General features: G+C 35.3%; 1 protein-coding gene across 2 annotated transcripts in view; it reads right to left on the bottom strand.

Moving 5' to 3' along the window:
• The window catches only part of Hook1 (hook microtubule tethering protein 1), a 50,185-nt gene that overhangs the window by 11,890 nt on the left and 22,274 nt on the right, over positions 1–16,021 (bottom strand). For both annotated transcript variants that reach the window (XM_087214467.1, XM_087214468.1), the window contains exons 12-15: positions 15,849–15,959; positions 8,386–8,473; positions 8,248–8,308; positions 355–495 (exon numbers count right to left, since the gene is read on the bottom strand). In XM_087214467.1, coding sequence (XP_087070593.1) covers positions 355–495; positions 8,248–8,308; positions 8,386–8,473; positions 15,849–15,959 — 401 coding nt within the window. The remainder of the gene's footprint in view (positions 1–354; positions 496–8,247; positions 8,309–8,385; positions 8,474–15,848; positions 15,960–16,021) is intronic.

Genomic DNA, 16,021 nt, shown 5'->3' on the forward strand with positions numbered 1-16,021 from the left:
TATATACTATCTATGCATCAAGCTGCAAAAGAAGCCAAATTATCATTTATTCACTTGTTAAAACTTCCTGTCATTTGTGAACATATCTAAATGAAATTCAAGAATAAGCAGCCTCGTTAACCAACTCTGTTAAAATTAACAGGTCATCTACATGCTTTATAATATGATTGAAATGAATCACTTGGCTGTCATAGAGTAAAGCTTCTAGTGGTGAGAAATTACTAACAAGAAAATAATTGCAAACTGCTAGATAATGCTAATTAATTAGTGCAATATTTTCAACTTCTGTGGATGAAGATTTCATGGCTAGGACACTAAATCACCACATTTTCAGTTACAGAAAGGACTAGTAACCTTTGCTCAGTTTCCAGTTCATTCATCTTTCGGTGCTTCTGCTCCAGCTGCTCCTGTAGCTCTGTGATACGTTCATTCTCAGTACCTTCCTGTTGTAAGCGAAGCATCTTGTTTTCATGCTGCAGTCGAATAAACACCTCTCTGATGTGGAAAAGTAAATTTGCATTGAAACTTTTAAAATGAATCACTATATCCTTTACAAAAAGAAATTCAAGTCCACCCAACAGCTATTATTTTAAAAGGAGTTCAGAACTTCTGAAATATTTTAAGAAAAACTTATGTACATTGCAAAACTATGCCTTAAAAACATGTAGTAAGTTGTTACTAGCACAGAATTATGTATTATTAAATGATTATTATACAAGTCCCAAAGAGACAGTATAAATTGTTTTAATTTATTAACTTAGAGACTATTCACGAAAGGAAGTAATATATATATAAATGAAATGCAAGACAAACTACTTCATCTAAAATTTTCAAGAACAGTTTTACGATGGTAGTCTCCATAACTTTAGGGGGGAATTTTTATTGAGGATTTATATGCACAGTTTTAAAGTAAATTTAGGATTTAAATGAAGATGTAAATGTCCATCTGGTATTAAATTTAAAAAATAATACATTCTTACTTGCTCCATTCACAAATCTCATTCTCCAAAGGGAATTCTTACCCTAAATATTTTTGTTCTAAATACCAGCAACGTAACTGAAAAATAAGCTCACGTGGATTAAAAAAAATGAATTTTAGCAAATGATTAACTCTTAAATAAAAAAGGTAACTCTTCTCACATTACACATCTACCATTTCCCGTATTATAGGTTTGTTAGTGTTATTTTTTATCTTTTAATAATTTTGTAACTTTCTTTTTTTTTTTTTCCTCAATTCTTTTATTGGTACATTGTAGGTATACAACACAATTACATTTCTCATTGGGAATTGTACCTTTACATGATTCATCTTGCTTATTTCTTCCCCATTCCTAGCCCTCCCTTCAACCCCTACACCCTTCCCTATTTACAAAGACTTTATTTCCATTTCTCATCATTTTTCCTTTCCCCTCTTTCCTTTCCCCTGCCCCTCCCACTACCCCACCCCTTTGGACCTTTTCTTCCTATTTTGCATTATCGATTATTCATTCTAATCATTGGTACATTTTAGGTATACAATATAATGACATTCATCACTGGAAATTTACACCTTTACATAATCTCTCTTGGTTCTTATTTTTCACCCTTGCCCAGCCCTCCCTTCAACCCCTCCAGTCCTCCCTATTTACAAAGACTTTGTTCCTATTTTTCCATTTTCTCATATTAATCCCATTCCCTTCTTTCCTTTACCCTACCCCTCCCACTTCCTTCCCCTTTGCCTCTTTTCTTCCTATTTCACATTACCAATTATACATTGTAGTCCTTATGTACATTTTCAGTTTCTCACACCAGAGAAACTATTTGGTATTTATACATGTGTGTCCTATTTATTTCACTTAAGAGTATCGCCTCAGTGTGCATCCATTTAGCTTTAAATGTCTCTAATTTCTCATTTTTTATGGCTGAGTAGTACTCCACTTTATAAAAAAAACCACATTTTCTTTATCCAGTCTCCAGTTGATGGGTATTTGGGCTGTTTCCAAGTTTTAGCTATCACAAACTGTGCTGCTATGAACATGGGTGCATATACATCACTGTGGTATGATTCTTTTAATTCTTTGGGGAAGGTCCTCAGCAGCGGAATGGCGAGTGTCAAATGGGACTTCCAGTCCTAGTTCTTTGAGGTATCTCCATACTGATTTCCACAGTGGTTGCACCAGTCTACACTCCCACCAGCAGTAGAGCAGGGTTCCTCTTTCCCCACAGCCCTGCCAGCATTTGTTATTGGTTGATTTCATGATAGCAGCCATTCTTTCTGGAGTGAGGTGGAATCTCAGCGTTGTTTTCATTTGCATCTCTCAAATGACCAGTGATGTTGAACATTTTTTCATGTATATATTTGCTATTTCTACTTCTTTGTCTGAGAAATGTCTGTTCATTTCAGATGGCCATTTTCGGACTGAGTCTTTAAATTTGGGAGGTCTGATCTTTTAAAATTCTTTATAGATTCGAGATAGTAGACCTTTGTCAGAGGAAAAGCAGGTGAAGATTTTTTTCCCACATTGTGGGTTGTCTCTTCACACTGCTGGTGGTTTCTCTTGCTGTGCAGAAGCTTTTTAATATGAAGAGATCCCACTTGTTGACGGTTTATGCTAGTTCATGGGCAAGTGAGGTTTTGTTCATAAAATCTTTTCCTACACTGATATCTTCAAGAGTTCTACTTAACCTCTGTTCCAACTAGTTCAGCATTTCTATTTTAATATTTAGATCTTTAATCCATTTTGATTTTTGTTTAGTGCATGGTGAGAAATATAGGTCTAGTTTTAATCTTTGGCAAGTTGAAAGCCAATTTTTCCAGCACCATTTATTAAAGAGGCTATCTTTCCTCCAGTGAGGGTGTTTGGTTGGCTCCTTTATGGAAGATGAGATGGCTGAGTGTGTCTGGCATTGTTTCTGCATCTTCTAATCTCTTCCACTGGTCCTCAGGTCTGTTTCTTTGCCAGTACCATGCTGTTTTTAATCACAGTAGCTTTGTAGTATAGTTGCAGGTTGGGGATTGTGATATCCCCTGCCATGTCTCTGTTACCTACAATTACTTTTGCTATTCTGGGTCTCTTCTGGTTCCAAAGGGATTTTTGGATTGTTTTCTCAAGGTTCATGAAGTATGCTGCTGGGATCTCAATTGGAATTGCATTGAATCTATAGCAGTTTTGGAAGTATGGCCATTTTCACTATATTAATCCTTGCTACCCAGAAGCAGGTGATGTCTGTCTATTTTCGGATATCATCTTCAATCTCTCTTTTCAGAGTACTATAGTTTTCAGAGAAGAGGTCTTTGATTTCTTTTCTTAGGTTGATTCCTAGGTATTTCAGTTTTTTGGATGCTACTGTGAAAGTAATTATTTGCCCTATTTCTCTCTCAATGAGTCTGTCATTCGTGTAGAGGGAAGCTATTGATTTTTGTGTGTTGACCTTGTAACCAGCTACTTGACTGATTTTGGTTATTAAGTCTAGAAGACTTTTAGTGGAGTACTTGGAGGCTTCTATATAGACTATCATGTCATCTGCAAATAATGACAATTTGAGTTCTTCATTTCCTATCTTTATTCCTTTTCTCTCTCGTCTAATTGCCGTGGCTAATGTTTCCAAAACTATATTGAACAAGAGTGGTGATAGTGGACATCCTTGTCTTGTTCCTGATTTTAGTGTGAAGGATTTCAGTTTGTGACCATTTAGTATGATATTGGCTGTTGGTTTTTCATAGATGGCTTTTATCAGTTTGAGGTAGAGACCATCTATTCCAATTTTTTCTAGGGTTTTGATCATAAATGCATGTTGGATTTTGTCAAATGCTTTTTCTGCATCTATGGAGATAATCATATGGTTTTTACCCTTGGCTCTATGGATTTAGTGTATTACATTGATTGATTTGCGTATGTTGAACCATCCCTACATCCCTGGGATGAATCCCACTTGATCAGGGTGTATGATCTTAATAATCTTCTGCATTCTATTTGGCAGTACCTTATTAAGGATTTTTGCATCTATGTTCATTAGTGAGATTGGCCTACAGTTCACCTTCTCGGTTGGGTCTTTCTCTGCTTTGGGGATCAAGGTGATGCTTGCTTCCAAGAATGAATTTGGGAGTATTGCTTCCCTTTCAATTTCACTGAAGAGTTTAAACAGTAGTGGCAGAGTTCCTCTCTAAATGTCTTGTAGAATTCAGCAGTGAAGCCATCAGGGCCCAGGCTTTTCTTAGTTGATAAGTTTTTAATTACATTTTCAATTTTCATTGGTTGATATTGGGTTGTTTAGAATTTTTAGGTCTTCTTCATTCAACTTTGGTAATTCATATGTATCTAGGAATCTGTCCATTTTTTCTGTGTTTTCCATCTTATTGGCGTATAGGTTCTGGAAGTAGGTATTGATGATCCCTGGGATTTCTGCTGGGTCTGTTGTCATTTCACCCTTTTCACTCCTAATTGCATGGATTTGGGCCTTTTCTTTCCTTTTTCTGATTAGTTGGCTAAGTGTTTCTCAATTTTGTTGATTCTTTCAAAGAACCAACTCTTGGTTTCATTGATCTTTTGTATCGTTCTCTTAGTCTCCATTGCATTGATTTCTCCTCTGATCTTTACAATTTCCTCCCTTGTATGAGCTTTGGGGTTGTCCTGCTCTTCTTTTTCTAGAAGTTTGAGGTGCAGCAACAGGTTAATTGGGCTCATTCTGTTTTCCTAATATGCATATTCACTACTATGAATTTCCCTTGTAAGACTGCTTTCATTGTGTCCCATAGATTCCGATATGTTGTACTGTCATCGTCACTTAATTGAAGGAACTGTCTGATTTCTTCTTTAATTTCCTCTGTGACCCACTGGTTATTCAGAAGTGTGTTGCTCAATTTCCACGTTTATGAAATTTTTTAAGTTTCTTTTGCTATGGATCTCCAATTTCATCACACTATGGTCTGATAATATACAGGGGATAACTTCAATTCCTTTGCACTTACTTAAACATGTTCTATGTGTGAGTATGTGGTCTGTTTTGGAGAATTACCCATGTGCAGCTGAAAAGAATGTGTATTCTGATTTTGTGGGGTGGAACACTCTGTAAACATCTGTTAAGTTCATTTGTTCAATAGTTCAATTGAGTTCTAATATTTCATTACTTATTTTTTGTCTAGTTGATCTATCTATTTGTGACAGTGGAGTGTTGAGGTCCCCCACTACAATTGTATTAGTGCATATATGACTTTTCATGTCCATTGGTATTTGTTTTATATAGTTGGGCGCACTAGTGTTTGGTGCATAGATATTTATGATTGTCATCTCTTCCTCTTGGATTCTTCCCTTTACAAGGATGTAGTGTCCTTCTTCGTCTCTCTTAATCAGTGTTGGTTTGAAATCTACTTGATCTGCCAAGAGGATAGCTACTCCTGCTTTTTTTCGGGTTCCTGCCGCATGGAGTATTGTTTTCCACCCTTTAACTTTCAGTCTATGAGTTTCTTTTTGAATTAAGAGTGTTTCTTGTATGCAGCATATTGATGGATTTTGCTTCTTGACCCATTCTACCAGTCTACTTCTTTTGATTGGTGAACTGAGACCATTAAGGTTGATGGTTATAACTGAAATGTATTGACTTGTCATTGCCATGACTTTTTCTTTTTGTTGGATTCTCCCCCTTTACATTTAATTTCTTGTCATGCCAGATGGGTTCATTCTGCTTTGCTTCCTGGGGTTGTGATCCTCAATGTCTGTTCCTAGGATACTGTGTAAAATTCTTTGGAGTGCTGGTTTGGTATTCACGAAGTTCCTAAGGTGCTCTTTGTCATGAAAGTATTTTATTTCTCCATCAATTTTGAATGATAGTTTTGCAGGGTACATCAATCTGGGTTGGAGGTTGTTTTCTTATAGGGCTTGGAATATGTCACTCCAAGCTCTTCTTGCCTTGATGGTTTGTGTTGAGAAGTCTGCTGTGATTCTGATGGGCTTTCCTTTATATGTGATTTGTTTCTTTTCTCTAACTGCTTGTAGAACTTTGTTCTCCTGATGAGTTTCTGGAATCTTAACAATTATATGCCTATGTGTAGATTGTTTTTGATCAAGGCTATTTGGAGTCCTATATGCCTCCCTTATCTGTATGTCAAGTTCTTTTCCTCTGCTTGGGAAGTTTTCTGCCATCACTTCTGTGAACAGTTTTTTTATGTCATCTGCACTCTCTCCTGTTTCTTCATTGACTCCAATCAGTCTTATGTTATCCTTCTTTGCATTGTCTACCAGCTGCTGGATTGATTTCTCATGTTCCCTTATAATTTTGAAGCAATTTTTCTTTCCCTGGTCATTAATTACAATCTTATCTTCTATATCTGAAATTCTGTCCTCACATTGGCTCATTCTGCTGTGTAGACTTTCAATGGAGTTTTTCATCTCCTAGAAATCTATTTGCATCTGTTTTATGGATTCCATTTGTTTCCTATGTTGGGATTCCACCATGTTCCTCAGCTCCTCTCTAGATTTATTAATCATGTCTTGCACTAGGGGCACAATTTCTCCTGTTATCTGAGAAATTATTTCTGATTCCATTTTTTCCAGATCCCCTTTTGTTGCCAGTTCAGTGGGTCCAGGTGGTTGAGTATCAGTGTTCCATCTCATTTCCCTTTGGGGTTTCTGTAGGTGATCTGAAAGTCTGGTTTTGAGACTTACTTACATGTTTTCTCATTTTGACTGGGGGGCGCAGCTGTTGGTGCCTGTGTGGATTACCTCTGAGCTGGGAGAGGTGGGACAGGGGCCAGGAGCAGTGGTAGGGATAGTAGCCCAAAAGCCCTTTCCTCTGGGCTGGGAGCAGCGGAAGGGATGGTGGCCGGGAAGCCCCTTCCTCTGGACCAGGAGCAGTGGGACAGTGGCTCAGAAGCCCCTACCTCTGGACTGGGAGTGGCGGGAGGGATGGTAGCCCAGAAGCCCCTTCCTCTGGGCCAGGAGCAGTGGGACAGAAGGTGGCCCAAAAGCCCTTTCCTCTGGGCTGGGAGCAGCGGGAGGGATGGTGGCTGGGAAGCCCCTTCCTCTGGACCAGGAGCAGTAGGACGGTGGCTCAGAAGCCCCTACCTCTGGGCTCGGAGTGGCTGGACGGATGGTGGCCTATAACTTTCAATTTTATAATTAAACCTCCAAAATTAGAGCAACTTTATGTTGGATGAACTTTCAACAGTAAGTTTTCCTTTTTAGAACACAGTACATGACCTTATTACCCAGCAAAAAAGTGATGATATAAAAACTTATTTAATAAGTTTGTGAAATTTTGCTTCTAAGTTTTTAAATTGTTGTGGTAGCTACAACATGTGATTTTAAAAGTTTAAACAGATAAGACATAAAAGAAATTTTAGTATGATTTCTCACTTTCAGACAAATGCAAATGAACTGAGTGGACCATCCAAAACAACAAGATCTTAATTACTAAAACCTGCATGTCAATCAAGCATGTAAGGAACTTAAAAGTCATAACTTTGTGAATATGATAAGTAAATGAAGTTAGTCTAAAATGGCCATATACTGTATGATTCTAGGTATATAAAATGTCTATTAACAAAAAAATTAATATTAGTCAAGCAGAACTAGGATTTGAAGGGGAAGAATCCAGAATGACTGCTAATAGCATAGGTCTCTTCAGTGTAATAAAAACATTCTAATAAAAGAGTGATGATGCTGAGACTGATATCATATAGTGACAACTCTGTGAATATAAAAAACCCACTGAACTGTATATTTTAAGTGGATGAATATCTCAAAGCTATCTAAACAAAGAATAATTTGTTTGAAGTAATAATACTGTTACTACAAAAAGAAAACAAAATGTTAGATTAATCAAATATCTACAAGTAAACAGAGCAGTAAAAGACAAAAAGTTAGATTAAAAAGAACTTCTAAAATTTGTCTTTAATTTTGCTTAATCCTCCTGAATTATTGACAACTCTTGTATTTTTCTATCTATTTGGATTTAAATGCACAAATTTTTCAGAGTTAAAAAATAGAAAAATAATTTAGACAAACTAGAATATGTTATGGAACCACTCTTTAAAATTTTACTTCTGATAAATTTTTAAATTGCTGTGATAGGAATGAAAATATGATTTAGAAAGTTTAAGAGGAGAAAAAATATTCTAGACCTGTAACACACACACACACACACACACACACACACACACACACACACACACACAGGAAAGAAAGGCCAAACAATTTACAAAAGGAAGAGACAGAAATGAAAAATCACACACTAACATTAAGGATGGATTATCAATGGAAGGAAAGTTACCTATATTCCACTGGCATGATCTCAGCAGCAAGATTCTCATAACTCTTTGTAGCAGATGTGTCTACACAACAAAAAATAGGTTAATATTTCAGTATTTCAACCATTAACAAAACTAATTTTAAATTTAACTAAATTCACCTGTTTGACTTAGGTGATCCTGCTGTACTTGTGAACAACGAAGCTCTTCATTTGTTTCTTTCAGAGTATCACGCTGCTCTATCAGTCTCTAAAGAAGAATTGTTGGTATCAGCAAATAATGCAATTCTTTCCAGTTCGGCTTATAGTAACTTGTTAGCTTGATAATTATCTCCTTAAAAATGATGTTTAAGTTTTAAGAGACTAATTTTCTCTTGCATAAGTCACATAAATAATACCCTTTATACCACACATGCTTTGTGATTTCTTATCACATAGTTTATCTTTGAACTAAATGAATACAATTATAAAACAAAGTACAAATTCACAAACAAATGACAGATAAAAAAGATGAGCATGGCCTATGGAGCCAAAGAGACTACGGTTTGAATTCCACTTTCACCATCTCCTAACTATACTATCTTGGACAAGTTATTTAACTTTTCAGCCTTTGTATCCATATTTTCTAAATTACAATACCAACGCAAAAATCCTTGCCAAAGTGTTGTGAGTAATGAATGAGGCAGAACCAAGCATCTAGAATACAGATTGGTATGTAAAACATGCAGGAGATTAGATTTTTTTTACCACTGTTATTTGGAAAAAGTGTTAAGTAGCATCTTGGAAGTATGAATTTGTGGAAAAACACCATTTCCCAAGGATAGCATGTTGGTACTTCAAATTACTGACTATTTTAGAGTTCACACTAGTGGGCCCTCTGTGTTCTGAATAAGTCACATTTAAGTCATATTCCCAGAACCTGAATATAAAAATCATACTTTAAATATTATGTTTCTAGTCAATAAACAAAGCCTTTTAACATCCGTTACATGGTTCAAGTCAACCTCACAGTAAATTTAGTAACTGACTCAAAGATCCTCAGGCTGGAGTCCACAGATGCCTGAGGGATCTTTGTACCTTATAAATTATACAGAGATGAAGGCACAGGAGCTCTATAAATCTGTTCTTCCATAAACACTAGAAAACTTGTTCTTATCAACTGTTACAAAACTCTGGAAATAAACCAAAGGCCCTTAATTTGATAAAAAAATTTTTCTTTTGAGGCAGGGTCCTGCTATGTAGTTCAGGTTGGCCTTAGACTCACTCTGTAGTCCAGGCTGGCCTCTAACTCCCGGCGATACTCCTACCTCAGCCTCCCAAATGCTGGGATGACAGGCAAGCACCGCTACACTTAGTAATAAGTATTTACTAAAGTAAATTTGCTAAACTTTCATTAGAACGTGAGCTTTTTGCCCTTTTAACTTGTCTTTTACTACCCCTTTTCTCCAGATATGCAGTAGCCTGGAAAGTCGGAAGCTTCTTCACTGTAGCTGTGAAAACTAGTAAGCTTCACTAGCCACCAGGAAAGACAGATTGGACAGAAAGTTCCTCCTAAAAAGTCCCCGCATGCCCAGAAAATGATCACTATATGACCTGTCCCGAAGCTCCCAAAAGAAGCCCTATTTGCAGAGATTTTCATTATTTGACCCGATTCAGGGCTTCCTTTGCAGAAAAAGCCATATTCCAGAGGCATATATCAAAAACAATCCACAGCAATTGTTTACCACCACCACTGCTGAAGGCTAGGGTATTAGCTGGGGGATAAACAAGAGCCTGGTCAAAGTGCACAAGAAGATCTGAGAAAGAGGAGGCACACAGGAGGAGATGAAAAGCTCTGACAGCTTCCTGGAGATCTAAAAGGCAAACTATTGTGTACATGCCAAGAAAATACCTGAGAAGGCCCCAGTATCTCACCTCTGAAGCCCTATGCAAGCAAGAAATACAGGCAAAGGCAGAGTCATAAATTTTATGAATACTCAGAGCTCTCCCCAGTACACAATGAGTCCTTTGGCAAAGGCTGAAAGAGTTATTATTGGTTAAAAGGATCTAAGAAAATCTCTGACAAGTGTCACAATACTAACTTGGCAGAAACTAGTGTTTGCACATTACAAAGAATATAGGCTTTATAGAATTATCCAAAATATCACTAAAATAAAACCAAAACAAAGAATAAAACATATTTCTCCCTAAGGGAAAATTATGATTCTCAAATTTGAAATATCCTATAAAATGTCAGTTTTTCAATAAAAATACAAAATATAGAAAGAAACAGGTAATCTACATATGGAGGGAAAAAAATCAGTCAACTAAAACAGCCAATGAGATGAGCTAGTGAGTGGTCATAGTAAATTATAAATTATAGATTATAAATACCTCCAAAGAACTAAAGCAAACTATGTGTAAAGAATTAAAAGCCATTATGACAATGTCTCACTCAATAGAGTGTAAGATAAATTATAAAAAGAACCAACTAGGAATTCTAGAGTTAAAAAGTACAATAAAAACAAATATTCTATAGATGGGATCAGTAGCACAGTTAAGCAAGAGAATAAAATAGGGAACTTAAAAGTAAGCTAGTTGAAACTATCCAGTCTGAAGAATAATTTTTTAAAAACTAAAAAGGAAGAGAGTATGAATTCTGTGGAACACCATCAAGTGTACCAACATATGTATGCTGGGAAATTCAGAAAAACGTGAGAAAAATATGTGAAAAAATAATGGCTAACCTTTTTCTAAATTTCTTGAAATACAACCAAGAGATCCAAGAAGTTCAATGATCTCAAAGAAACTCATTACCTAGACACATCAGAGTCAAACTGCTAAAAGTGAAGAAGAGTCTTGAAAGCAGCAAGAGAAAAATGATTTCTTTACACAGATGGCATCCTCAATGAGTTTAACCACTTACTTTCCATTAACGAAGCCCAGAACACAATGTGATGATCAGTGCTGAAAGAAAAAGACTATCAAAGAAGAATTTGAAATCCAGCAAAAGATCCTTTGGATATGAGTAAACTGAAAATTTTTTCAGATGAGGTGAGGGAAAAATACAAAACAAAACAGAATTTGTTATTAGCAGACTTGCTTTGGAAAGATATACTAAAAAGAGCCCTTTGTGCTAAAATACTAGAGAGTAATTCGAATCCAAAGAAAGAGGACTGACAGTTAACTAAATGCACAGATACATAAAAAATGTAAAAGTACTATTTAACCCTTTTAATCTTCAATCTGACTTAAAAATTAGTAATAGAAAACAGTCATTATAAAGGTGTCTTAAAGTGTTTATAATATACAAAGATGTAATTTGTATGAAAATACAGTAATAGCAAAAAGAGGAAAGAGATTCTATTTTGGAACACTTTTCCATATACTATCCAAATCAAGTTAGTATTTTGTTTCAAGTTAAATGCCCATTGTAATTCCCATAATAATCATTACAGGGTATGTTTGAAAAAAATATTAAAAGATACTAGAAAAAAGTAGTAAAAGATACAGGAGTTAAAATGGCATATTAGAAAATATCTGATGTAAAAGAGAGGAATAGAGAAATAGAAGTACAAAGAAGACATAGAAAACAAAATGTCAGGCCTAAGTACTCTACTTATTAGTAATTATGCTAAATACAAGTGGATTAAAAACTCTAATAAAAAGGAAAATACTGGCAGAATTGACTGTTTAAAAATGATGCATCTCAATGCTACATAAAGGCGACAGATCTAGTATCAGAGAAATAATGGTTTGAAAAGGAAAGTTTGGAAAAGGAAGTAAAAAGCAACCAAAAGGTAATCCCAGGTCTACACTTAAATCAAACAAAAACAATTTTAGACAAGTCATTTATTTTTACTTTGATCTTTACAAATTCCTTGGTAAAAGAACACAAATTTCTGTTTTCTTTCTTAAGCATTACTAGAGAAATAAGGTACACTTTGTGATAGTAAGGAAGATCCAATCCATCAGGAAGATACAAAAATGATAAACATTAACAAACTGAAAACTTACTGAAGTGAAGAGAAAAACAAGAAGTACAAAGAGGACATACAAAACACAATCTCAGGCTTATGTACTCTCTTGTTAGTAATTATGCTAAACACAAGTGGATTCATAATTGGATACTTTCTCTTATGATGATATGTAATTACAGCAATAATAACTGGAGGCTTGAATAGCCCACTTTCAATAACAGATGGAACCACTATACAAAATATCAACACAAATGGAATATATGAATATTATAAACCATTAGACCAAACAGACATATACACAAAACTGTACCCAACATCAGCAAACATTGTTTTTAAACATACATGAACATTCTCCAGAACAGACCATACATAAGGCCATAAAGCAAGCCTCAATGAATTTAACAGGATTAAAAATATAATATGAAGTATATTCTCTCATCACAATGGAATTAAGGGAAAATCAACGAACTGGAAAGAAATCAGAGATATTCATGAATATATGGAAACTGAACAAGTCAGTCCTAAGTAACCACGTATGAAAGGAGAAATCATAAGGAAAAGTAAAAAATAAATTGAGAAGAATTAAATAAAAATACAGTATCCCAAACTTATGGGATGCAGCACAATAAATACTAAGAAGAAAATCTACAGGTCTAAATACCTATATTAAAAATCAACTTCAAAACAATAATCTAAATTTCTACATTAGAAACTAGAAAAAGGGCCAAGGATTTAGCTCAGTGGTTCCACTGCCTGCCTCGCAAGCGCAAGGACCCAAGGTTTGATCCCTGGTACCAAAAAAAAAAACAAAACAAATTAGACAAAGAAATGTGTGTTCCTTTACAAGGAATCTGTAAAGATTGGGGCAAAAATAGGGCCAGGGATGTAGCTCGGTAGCACAGTGCCTGCCTGGCAAGCGCAAGGTCCTAAGTTGGATCCCTGGTACCAAAAAACAAACAAACAAAAAACAGAATAATAATAATAATAATAATAAATAAATAAATGAAATCGAGAACAGGAAAAAATAGAAAACCAAACAAACCTCAAGTTGGTTTTTTGAAAAGAATAACAAATTTGCAAATCTTAGCTAAAATAACCAAGAAAAAAGAAAGAGAAACACAACTTATAAAAATCATAAAAGGAGAGAATATTACTACTTACATAAATCCTCTTGTTAGAATATAAAAAGATTATAAGAAGTAACTATTAACAATCATGAGCCAATAAATTAGGTAGATTAAATGAACAAATCTCTAGAAAGACACAAACTACTGAATCAAGAAGAAACAGAATCTGAACAACAACTGAAGAGATGCAATCCACAAGTAAAGCTTAGTTCATACTACTGAACTCTACCAAACATTTAAAGGATAATTAACAGAATTTTCACAAACTTTACAAAAACGGGAAATTTTCCCAGCATATTCTATCAGGCCACTATGAGTTTCGTAAGAAAGCCTGTAATGACCTTACCAGAAAACTACAATCATCGCGTCTATAATTTAGATGGAAAATTACTGAAGAAAATATCAGTAAAATGAATTCTAAAACATATAAAAAGGATTGTATTACTATGATCAAGTGGTAGTTGGTCACAAATACAAGTTGGCATTTATTTTGGAATAAAAGTAAAAGAGTATATTTAGGAATTCTTAAAAGGTGCAAGTCTTACACATTGACAGCTAAAAAACATTGTTGAAAGACTCTAAAGAACTAAATAAGTGGTAGGATATCTCACATTCATGGATCAGAAAATTATTAGTGTTAAGATGGCAATGTTTCTAAATTGGTGTACAAATTCAGACAGTCCCTATCAAAATTGCAGCTAGCTTTTTTTTTTTTTTTTGGCAGCAATTGACAAGTTGACCCTAAGATTCCTAAGAAAATGCTAGAAATAAGAATAACAAAAATACCCTTCAGGGAAAATAAGAACAAAGTTGAAGTACTCACACCTTCCAATTTCAAAATGAGATAACCAGGGCAGTGTACATGAGCTTAAACTAGATATACAGATCTGTGATAGAGAAATGAAAGGCCAAAGCTAAGCCCTGACATTTCTGGTGAAGTAATTTGGAAGTGTTTTACCAGGAGACTGTTTTTGAGCAGGTTTAGGGTTACAGAGACAGTGAACAGGAAGCGTAAACTTGTTATGCCACCGTAACTCCACTCCCAATTCCCTACTGCCAACATCTTGCATTAGTAGTGTGCTAAGTTCTTAGACCTGATGTGCTGAAAGTGACCTTAAGAGACAAAGAAGGTCACTAAATATTGGTAAAAGAAAGAGTTCAATAGGAGGTAACAATTATATATATCCATATGGTGAATATACATAATGTATAATATATGTAAATATTGGCCCCCAATTTCATGAAACAAAAAATCCAAAAGACCCAATCAAAAACTGGGTCAATAAAATGAACAGACCCTTCTCAAAAGAAGAAGTACAAAAGGCCAATAAGTACAGGAAAAAATGCTCAACATCTCTGGTCACTTGAGAAGTGCAAATCAAACAATGCTGAGATGCCATCTTACTCCAGTAATAATGGCTGTCATCAAGGACTCAAAACAACAAATGCTAGCGAGGATGTGGAAAAAAAGAACCCTTCCTTCTACACTGTTTGTGGGAAGTAAACTAGTACAACTACTTTGGAAATCAGTGTGGGGATTCCTCAAAAAACTAATACTAGAAATTCCATTTGACCCAGCCTCGGTATCTTCCTGAAAGTGTTAAAGGTACAGTGAAACATGCATTCCCACGTTTATAGCAGTGCAATTCACAAAAGCTAAACTGTAAGTACAAGTAGATTCCCATTAACACATAAATGAATAAAGAAAATGTGGTATGTATAAATAGTAGAGTATCACCAGCCATAAAGATGGATAAATTTGAGTCAACTGGAGAAAAATGGATGAAACTTGAAACGATAAAAACAAGTAAAATAAATCAGATGCAGAAGGTTATTAATATTGCATGGTTTTAGAAACATAAGCAATTTAGGGCCAGGGATTTAGCTCAGTGACACCGTGCCTGCCTCACAAGCGCAAGGTCCTGAGTTCAACCCCCAGTACCCACCCCCAAATGTGAGAAACATAAGTAATTTAAAGAGCAAAATAAAGGAGAAGTAACAGGGAACAGGGGGGTAGACTTTTCAGAAATGAGAAGGGAATCCAGAAAAGGGAGAAGAGGGGAAGGGACAAGAGAAAGGTGATAAAGAATGCTCAAAATACTACATACCTGCAAAATTATTATGTATCTAAAAACATGTACTAATAAAAAAGATGAATGAAATCCTATCACTTGTAGCAAAATGGATGGAACTGGAGGACATTTTGTAAAGTAAGACAGACAAAAGGCAAGTACCACAAGTTCTGATTCATATGCACAACCTAAGAAAAGTCAGCGTGAATGTAGACTAGTGATTACAAGCTGGGGAGGAAGTGGATAAAGGAGGCTCAATTTGATTAGTGCACAGTGTACACGTGTTGAAATATCACACAGAACCTCATTAACATGTATATCTTATATAGGCCAACCAAAAATAAAATGTATTGTAAAATATGGAGAAGTAATAGTAATTTTGGTAGGATGTTTATATCAAGTTCAATATCAAAAGAGAATGAGCAGATACTACTAAGAGCAAAGGCATCAAATGTATTTATGACCACCTCTTTTTCCTTAAGTAGAGCTTCATGTTTTTCTTCAAGCCGCTTCATTTCAAATGCTAGAGTGTCTGCCCTTTTGGATTCAGAGGAGAGTTTAAGGTGCAGGTCCTGAACCTTTGGTCAGAAAAAAAGTAAAAAACAACAGTATATAATATTCATGGCCTTTCAGAGATAAG

Source organism: Heterocephalus glaber, unplaced genomic scaffold, assembly GCF_053883595.1.
Source record: "Heterocephalus glaber isolate CG9 unplaced genomic scaffold, H.glaber_assembly_v1.0 deba00001447, whole genome shotgun sequence".
NCBI classification, from domain to species: domain Eukaryota; kingdom Metazoa; phylum Chordata; class Mammalia; order Rodentia; family Bathyergidae; genus Heterocephalus; species Heterocephalus glaber.